Source organism: Chrysochloris asiatica, unplaced genomic scaffold (assembly GCF_000296735.1).
Source record: "Chrysochloris asiatica unplaced genomic scaffold, ChrAsi1.0 scaffold00011, whole genome shotgun sequence".
NCBI classification, from domain to species: domain Eukaryota; kingdom Metazoa; phylum Chordata; class Mammalia; order Afrosoricida; family Chrysochloridae; genus Chrysochloris; species Chrysochloris asiatica.
In genome coordinates this window covers 27083439-27093051 of record NW_006408529.1, presented here as the reverse complement: position 1 = coordinate 27093051, position 9613 = coordinate 27083439, and the positions used below count along the sequence as shown (strand labels likewise).

The 9613-nt window shown below is 35.4% G+C and overlaps 1 protein-coding gene across 1 annotated transcript in view; it reads right to left on the bottom strand.

Moving 5' to 3' along the window:
* Positions 1-9613, bottom strand: part of MSR1 (macrophage scavenger receptor 1) — a 93469-nt gene that overhangs the window by 63456 nt on the left and 20400 nt on the right. The window contains exons 3-4 of the mRNA XM_006834519.1: positions 8646-9055; positions 2197-2383 (exon numbers count right to left, since the gene is read on the bottom strand). Of these exons, the coding sequence (XP_006834582.1) occupies positions 2197-2383; positions 8646-9055 (597 nt within the window). The remainder of the gene's footprint in view (positions 1-2196; positions 2384-8645; positions 9056-9613) is intronic.

Genomic DNA, 9613 nt, shown 5'->3' with positions numbered 1-9613 from the left:
CAACAACAACAACAACAACAAGGTGTGCTGAGTGTTAGGTTTTTATTAATTTATTCTTCAGTTGATATTTACCTTATCTGTTATCAATGTGGTACTGTAGGATAAGCACTTTACTGCAAGGCTGGCAGTTCAAATTCACCAGCCGTTCCTTGGAATCCCTATAGAGGGTCACTATGAGTCAGAACTGACTTGATGGCACTTAGCAACAATAACAATATTATATCATAAATTTCATTTTTACACATTGTTGTATCTCTTTCACTGTGTAAAATAAAATGTGGGAAGGTTTTCAGTAAGTGTTTTCATAGTGTCTTTTAGATTTCACTAATCATTTTACTCTTTTTAGAACTTTGGAAACTATTACCAAGATAATGCTCTAGTGCTACTTTCCAAAACAGGTGTCTGCTACATCCATGCTATAGCTCATATCTTCTCTTCATGTGTTGCTAGAATGTTTTAATTTTTTAAATCTAGTATAAATGTATTTTGCTGATTCTACTATCACATACCATACCCTTCAGGGTTGGTTTTCTTTAACAAAAATCTTTTTTTATAATATTTACATCAATAGTGAGAAAATGTGGTAATCTATTCTGCTGGATTATAAAAAGAACATGAAAAATTTAAGATTAAACTGAACGTTCATCTCAGACAGATTCTTTGCTCTTAGTTACTATTTAAAATCTTCAAAATTCTGTTTCACAATCATATCAAAAGTGTCTCTAATCCATGATTTCAACACAAAACTTCCCAATAGCCAAAGTTTAATTGCAATTATGTGAATAATGTACTAGAATTTTTTAAACCTGTGCCTCCATGGTTATTAAACAATGGTTTACATAAAGACGATGATAAAGTATTTGTTTATATCATATGTCTTTCTAGCATCATGTTTTAATAAATAGTTATTAAACATTTAAAGACCCCCTCGTGGCATATTGGGTTATGTGTTGGGTTGCTGACTGAAAGGTGAGCACTTTGAATTCCCAGCTGCTCTGCAGGGGAAAGATGAGGCTTTCTGCTCCTTAAGGATTGATAGCCTAGGAAACCCTATACAGGGTCACTATGAGTTGGAACTAACTAGACAGCACACCACCACCAACACCACAGTAAACATTTGTTTAATGTCTAGGTACTACAGGGGCTCCAGAGACTAGCCCATAATTTTAAGCTCTAAGAAAAGCTGGCACATTTTTAGATTTAATTTCCATATTACATAGTCTCTTCTAAGAGAATATTTAATTTGCCAATCGAATTATAAATGTCAGCAAGATTATTACTATTTTGGAGCTAGACAGGACTTAGTACAAGAGGTTTCATATTAGATATACCTTGAATGATAGATAGATAGATAGATAGATAGATAGATAGATAGATAGATAGATAGATTGAATAGGATATTTACAGATGTTAGGAGAAGAATGAAAATATTATTTCAGTTTAAGGAAAAGGCATGAAACAGGATGTTGGAATTACAGGGTATATTAGAAATAGACTAAAATTAGTATATAAAAAAGAGAGAAGGGAAGAACATGAGACATACAAATTAAGAAAGCGACACAATGTGGAAGACCTTGAGTGTCAAAGAGAAGAATGTATAACTCATAAGGAGGCTATAAAGAGGCTTTTGCAATCTGAGGTTTCCCTTTAGAAACAATTCTAACATAAATATAGAAAGTGTTATTCTCTGAAATGTTACATCAGGGGAAAAAATTGTAGACAACTGCAATAATATAGTAGAGTTGTGACAGGAATAATTTATACAACAATAAAAATAAGTGATAAGGACATAGAGCACACAGAGCATAGTACATATGGTCTAATTTCAACAAGGAACCACTCATTAGCTCCTATGAGTTATTTCATTCATTTCCTTCTATTTAAAGTATACCAGGCTACTGGTGATGCTATCATGTTACCCTGTCTTGATCTTAAGGTTCCTTCCTCTGAGTGTGTGTAGAAAATATATACTAACAAACTATCTTAAGCAGCAGGAGTCTGAATTCCAAATTCTTGCATTTGTTCTGCACATACTGTGGCTCTGCACATTAATGTGTTGGCCTGAAGTGTTCGTTTGGACTGCAAGGTTGGCAGTTAAAGCTCACTAGCCGCTCCTCCAAAACTATACAGTCAGAACCAACTAGATGACACTTAATAACAACATTGTTTTTCTGGAAGAATGAGAAGATGTTTTACCTTGAACTACAGCAATATTTCTTAATGTTTGAGAATGTTCCCAATCTTTCAGTCTTAGATCATTAGTGATGTTATGCAATAATTTCACTTCTCCTTTTATTTCCTGTTCCAAATATACTTGTTCTTCTTTCAGAGACATGATTTCTGCTGATGCATTGTATACACGATACTCTAATTTTCTGATTTCCTGTGAAACATAAGCAAGCACATGCACTTTCTGTTACACACATAATTATTACATATGTAAGTTTTGAGTGCCCTAGAAATTCAAGTTTTTAAAAATGAGTAATATTAGGGAATAATATGGAATAAAAGTACAGAATTTGGAGAATTCAAAACAATTGCTTAGTTCTGACACATTTCCCCTTTTGACTTAAATGACTGAATGTCTGATTTCAAAATTAGTTGAACACATCTAAATTATGCTTCTATTCTCAAATATAAATATCAAAATTTATAAAACTACTTAAATACTTGCTAACCCCCTGTGGTGTGGCACTGCGGGATAATGTGTTGGACTGATCCTCGGAAACCCTATACCGGTCCCTAAGGGACTCAAAGACACTTAACAACAACATACTGCTCCGCAGGAGAAAGATGACGTTTCTTACTCCTGTAAAGTTTTAAAGACATATACAGGGTCTCTATAAATTGGAACCAATTCAAAGGCACTTGCAACAAAAACAACAATGCTGTAAGGTTTGTAATTTATCTGAAAGTGAAATGTCAATTGTTACTTAGAATAGTCAACATATTCCTATGTGGTGAATATAATTTCTTTATACATTAGGCTGTTTAATAATAATAACTGAAGTTTGCTGTCATGATTCTCAATAGTACAGAACATAAAGAATAACTAAATATTTTCATATACCTTTATAGTTAGTACATATATAATACTTTGTTCTGGACTATGATGGTTTCATGTTTTATTCAATAATGTATGTTTTTGTTATGTGCTGTCAAGTTGGTTCCAACTCATAGAGACCCTGTATAGGGTTTCTGAGTGTCTGGTGTGTTTAAACCTCCGACCCTATGATTCAAACCAACTTTTCAGTCCAGTGCTTTATCCTACAGAGCTACACAAGGACTCCATTAAGAATATTTTATTGTTATTAGGGACTACCTTAATTTAAACAACTTAATAGTATGATATTGTATTGATGTTTTTTCATAATTTATTTGAGATTTCTGTTGATAGATGTTTTGAATTGTGCATTAGTTTTTAAGCTTTTTATTGTGAATTGAGTGAACAGACCATTAGTTTTACATTCAACAAATGATACATTTCATTTCATCTCTGTGATTATAATCACCTCCACGGAACATCAGTTACCCTGCTTCCTCCCTGTGATTTTTGTTTTCATTCCACTTTCTTTCCTACCTCTTCTGAATTTTTTCCTTAGGTAAATGCTGCCCTTTTCATCTTGAATGGTTGGCCATTCCATGATGTGCATGCCTCACTAGTTTTGTTGTCCCCCTATATATCTAGCTACTATTTAGCTCAAAATTAAACCACAAGGATGAGTTCCGTTCCAGACCTGAATGGTGAACAAGGGCTATAGTCTTAGGTTCCTCCAGTTTCTTTCTGACCAGTAAGCCTGGTCTTTTTTGTAATTTGGAATTTTGTTCTACATTTTCTCCCTCTCTACCCAGAGCCTTCTAATGTCACCCTTTTCAAAACAGTTGAAAGTAGTAGCTGTGCACCATCTAGTTCTTCTGGTCTCAAGATCATGTGTTCCATTAGTCTGTTGGACTGATTGATTCCAGCTCTTCAATATTCATCACTCTTCTTTCCTTTGCACAGGGAGAGACCAATAGTGGCACCTTGGTCACCACTCATGAGCTTTTAAAATTCCAGTCTTGAGATGTGCATTTTCATACACAATTTTAAACAATGATTCAGTGAACACAATTTCAGATATTTTTATATATTGGTACAAGTGCTTCTATAGGAGAGCTTCTTGGAAGTGGATTTGATCTAAAATGAGCTCTAAAAGCTGTATTTAATATTGCCACATTACCTTCAAAAAATATGGAACTAATTTTTAAACTTATTAATTGCATGTGTTAAGTGTCGTTGAGTCGGTTGCAACTTATAATAACTTTATGTAGGGTTTTTGGGGATCGACTGGTGGGCTTGAATCACCGACCTGCTAATTGCATAAGAGTTAACATTTACCCAGATATTAGGCACTATCACTTTGTTTGGAACCCTGGTAGCCTAGTGAGTTACCCATTGGGCTGCTAACTGCAAGATGAACAGTTTGAATCCATCACTTGGTCTGTGGGAAAAAGATGAGACTTTCTGCTCTCATTAAGATTTACAGTCTCAGAAACCCTGTAGAGGGTTGTCACTATGAGTTAGAACCAAAACAGTGGTGTACAGAGCAGCAGCTTCTGTTATAGTGTAATGTTGTTAAGTGTCATGGAGTTGGTTCTTACTTATAGTGACCCTAGATATGGTTTCCTAGGCTTCTCCACAGGTGTGGAAAGCCTTATCTTTCTTCCATGGATCAGATGGCAGGCTCAAATTATGGACCTTGTGGTTCAGAGTCCAGTACTTATTATATGGCACAACCGCACTTCCCTTACAGTGTAATGTTATTGTTAAGTGCCATCAAGTTGATTCAGATTCATATCAACAATGTATAGGGTTTCCAAGGAGGAGCCGGTAGGTTTGAACCACTGACCTGTGGTTGAAAGTCCAGTGCTTATCTTACAGCACCACACCAGTAGTCCTATATTGTAATTGTTTTTTGTTGTTGTTGTTGTTAAGTGCTGTCAAGTTGTTTCTGACACATAGCGACCCTGTATAGGGTTTCTGAAGAGCAGCTGGTGAGCTTGAACCACCAACCATGAGGTTCAAATCGATTTTGCATTAACTTATAGCATGACGCCAGTACTCCATAGTATAATAGTAGATGTAAGTAGTATATATATATATATAACAATCATTTTTTTGTTGTTGTTATGTGTCATGGAGTCGGTTCCAACTCATAGCTACCCTGTACAGGGTTTCTGAGGTTGTTAATCTTTATGGGAGCAGAAAGACTCATCTTTCTCCTGTGGAACAGCTGGTAGTTTCAAACTGCTGACCCTGAGGTTCTCAGCACGATTCATTACCACTACACTACCAGAGTCAATTCTATTTATTTTGCTCTTCAAATTGTGATGCCTTAAACTGATAGTAACAAACTTTTTGGCAACTTATATTTTTCTTTATTATTTTTTCTCTTCATTCCTTTGGTTGGCTTTCTCTTAGTGGAGATGAGCTTTCTCTTTTAGACATACAAAGCCTTCTAATTTCTTCAGGTTATATTTTCTGCCTCTCTGATTTATTTGTATCTCATTGTCTATCTTCATAGCATGTTTTATCATTTTATAATTATTTCTGTATTTAACTGGGGATGGATTCTCATTTCCCATCCACCTATAGAAATAAACCATTGGTGTATGTCCCTTAAACCAGATATGAAAAGAATATTATGCTCTCCTTGGTAGCACTATAAACTGAGGAGTGAGGATCATGACAGTTCTGGTTTCAAGCCTTTGGAAAGACATAGAAGTAAAGCCAGGTTGGCCTCCTTAGAAACATTATCTGAGAGCACAGAGTCTTGTCCTTTGTCTCAGCCACAACCTTGCTCAAAATTAGTATATCTCCAACTCCATCTCCTTTTTCCATGATCACTTCAAAATTTCCATATAATATGGTAATGCAATAAAAGTGGATTCATGATACATTTCATCCATAGCTTCTATTTTGTGGCAGTGTTTTTGTTTTCTCTTCTAACTTAATGTTTGGTCTTCTCTTGATAAGCATTATGCTGATATTATTTATAAACCTTTACTTCAAACAGTGTTTACTGACTCAGGGATCCACTTAGTCTATTTATTCTTGCATTAGACTAAAAAATTTAAAGATGAATAGAATTCTCTAGGTAATGGGATGTCAGTTCCATTGTCTCTTTTTAGTGTGAGTGCACACATGCAAACACAGGCATATGACTTAGCTTCTAAATTTCTACAAGTGACTACCATCTTTAAAAATACCAGCTTTGGAACTTCCATCATTTCCTGTGTCACCCTGTCTAATGTTGAACTCCTCACTCACCACAAAACCTAAGTGCAATCTAATCAAACTCAAACAGATGTTGGTTGTTTTCATTAGTTATTACTTCAAAATTGTTTGTTATTTCCTCTGATTTTAAATGGTTTGTGTGATTACTATAATCTGAATTCTATCACCTCTGCTAGATTTGAGGCACTTTCAGGATCAAATATGCCCTTGTTTTTCATCTCATTGCTCTTTTCCCTATCACTCCTCTCAGTGCCCTTCTGCCATTGTTTCTACATGAAGTACTATTTCTTCTCCCTCCCTCTTCCTCTCAACTCAATCAGTGTCTACTCCTGTAACAAATATTTCTCTTCCCTTTTCTCCAATTTCCCTTGACTGTAAGGACAGTTTCTTTTTTATGTATTTTCTCTAAACCTCTTGTAACCTCAGTCCCTGACATTTCAATAACACTTAATAAGCTCAGGCAGTTACTAAGAGTATGAGAAGCACCAACAGATTTTGGAAGCTGGACATGGAATAGAAACAAGGTTGCTATCAGAATACACTGTGTGGAACGTGTCCCCATGTTAAAATAACAACGTCATTACTCCGTAACACAGTGAGATGTGGACCACATAAGAAATAAAAAAGGCGGAGTGATTATACCTATCATTTCATAATTAAGGACCATTTTATTCCAGTTCTCCAGCTTTTTAGTCTGTGCACCAGTAAAACAATTCATTGTTTTCATCTCATGCCCTAACGTCAGATGCTTATTAGTATGTGGCATTCATTTTTTAAAATCACTAGTGTGTAATTATGAATCTACACATGGTGGTCGTGGTGGTTACGTGCCTTGGAGTCAGTTCTGACTCATATCGACCCTGTACAGGGTTTCCGAGGCTGTAAATCTTTACGGGAGCAGAGAGTCTCATCTTTCTCCCGTGGAACAGCTGGCAGTTTCGAATGGCTGACCATGAGGTTAGCAGCCCAATTCGTAACCACTACTCTACCAGAGCTCCTTGAATCTACACATAAAGCCCTATTGCTTAAGAACGGATCTATTGTAACATATCTATTATAAAAATACCAGCCTCTCTTAGGTAATTTATAAACTTTACATTTCAATGATCCTTGGTGCTGTTAAGTGCCTTGGAGTCTGTTCTGACCCATAGTGACCCTGTATAGCGTTTCAGAGGAGCAGCTGGTGAGCTTGAACCATCAACCTTGCAGTTCAAATGGCTTTGCAGTCTGGCGTATTAACCCGCAGTGCCACACCAGGACTCCTCAATGATCCTAGGTGTCATATATTTTGTAATATGAAGATTTTTTTCATTTGAGTAGTAAAATTTTCATCATGTATCTTTTTCATGAAAAGTAACAAAAAGAATAAAATAAAAACAAATAATTTGCTTCTTAACTTCTTTCTCATTGTTGCTAGTGTTGTTCAGTGCATCAAGTGTGTCAGACTCATAGTGACCCTGCATAGGGAGTCTAAGGAATCGCTGGTGATCACAATAAAACATTGTTTACATTATTCAAAATTTAATTCTCTAAATACAGCTTTCTATACATGTAAATGTGTCTTGGTGTGGCACAGTAGGACAAGTCACTGGACTGCAATGTTGATGGTTTAAACCCATGAGCCCCTACTCAGTAACCTTATACAAGATCACTGTGAGTTGGTACTGACTCAAAGGTACTTAGCAACAACAAAGTACCTGTAAAAACGTACATATATTTCTCACAAGTGGCAAACTCATTTTGTAATACGTATGTTTTGTAGGTTCCCATGTGAATAAAGTTCCCACTCTTTGATGAGTTAAAATACTGGGTCTGTTGTAAAATTCCCAAAGTGCCTAACTCTACAGATATACTCAGCTAAAATTTAAATTATAGTTAAATGCCAAAAAGAGATAATCTGACCATATTGCAAGATTAAAATACTTTAAGTCTATAGCTGAAGAGATGGGAAAGAATGCAAGAGTTTAAGTGAATAAAGGCAAATATTGTTAACTAATGGTACATGAAGGGGATTACAATTATTGTAATGAAACAAAGTGTATCACTTGTTGAATGTAAAACTGATGATTTGCCTCTAAATCTTCACTCAATTCAAAATTAAAAGTTAAATATATGTATATACCTTTAAGTTTATTTCCAGTGCAAGTGGGGAGGGGATGTGGATTCCTGGAGAGGTACAAAGGTAAATTTATTCGAGACTGTTTTGAACCATTGCCAGAGACATTGGGATAAACAGGATAGTGTTGAAACATGGTTTACAGCTTTTGATTTCCTGTACTACATGAGGATTCAGGATGTGCTGGCTATATTCAATTGTAGTATGCAACTTTCTGATACACAAAACAAAGCAAAACAAAACAAACCTTACCTCTTGTTGTTTCAATGTATTCTCTTGAACTTTGCTATTCAGTGTCTCTGTATTAAGCTGTAAACCAAGCAAAGTGGTATTCAGACTTATTAAGGACTTGGAGATATAGTCTACTGTGCCTTCATGTTCATTCACTAAGGAAGTTAAGTTACTGAGCAGGAAAAGAACAAAATTAAATCTCTGTTCAGTTGTCACACAGAAATTTTGGAAATGCTCTGAGTCTGCTAGGGTGGCTTCCATATCTGAAATATCTTGGATTCTCTTCTCTATGGTGCTCATGCGTTGCATAACAACTTGAAATCTCTTTTCATCTTCTCTGTGAGTTTCTTTTCCGGTAAAACTTTGAGACATACCATTTGTCTTAATTGAATCAACTGTGCAAGTTTCCATGTCCCGTTTCAGAAGTTGATCTGCATATTAATTTAAAAATAAACAAAGTTATGACCTGTATTATTAAATATATATACCATTTACTTCCGTATCCTTCCTTTCTAGGCCACATCATTCATTTCCATTTCCCCATTCCAAAACTATAAATGCTATTCACAATCAAGTATTCTTATTAAACATACAGTGTGTAACCCCCATTAGACATATTTCCTAGAGGGAAAGAAACCATCTCCTTTCCTATTTTGCATTAGAATTTGTTCCAGGATTCTTTTATTTTATTTTTTTCTGAATTGCTGCTTACATGATATTCATGGAATATTGCATCTGATTTAGCCAGTTAGTAAAGATTCTACAGATTAAGGAGAGTATTTGTAGTTTGTCCCATGGGATTATTGTTTGGGTAAAATGACAGAGTGTTAAACACAGAACATGAAGTAAACATGTCAAGTATGTGAGCTATTATGAAAATAGATGATAAATGTTGTTGTTGTTGTGAAGTGCCGTCGAGTCAATTCTGACCCATAGCAACCCTATATAGGTTTCCAAGGAGCAACTGGTGAGCTTGAACTGCTGAACTT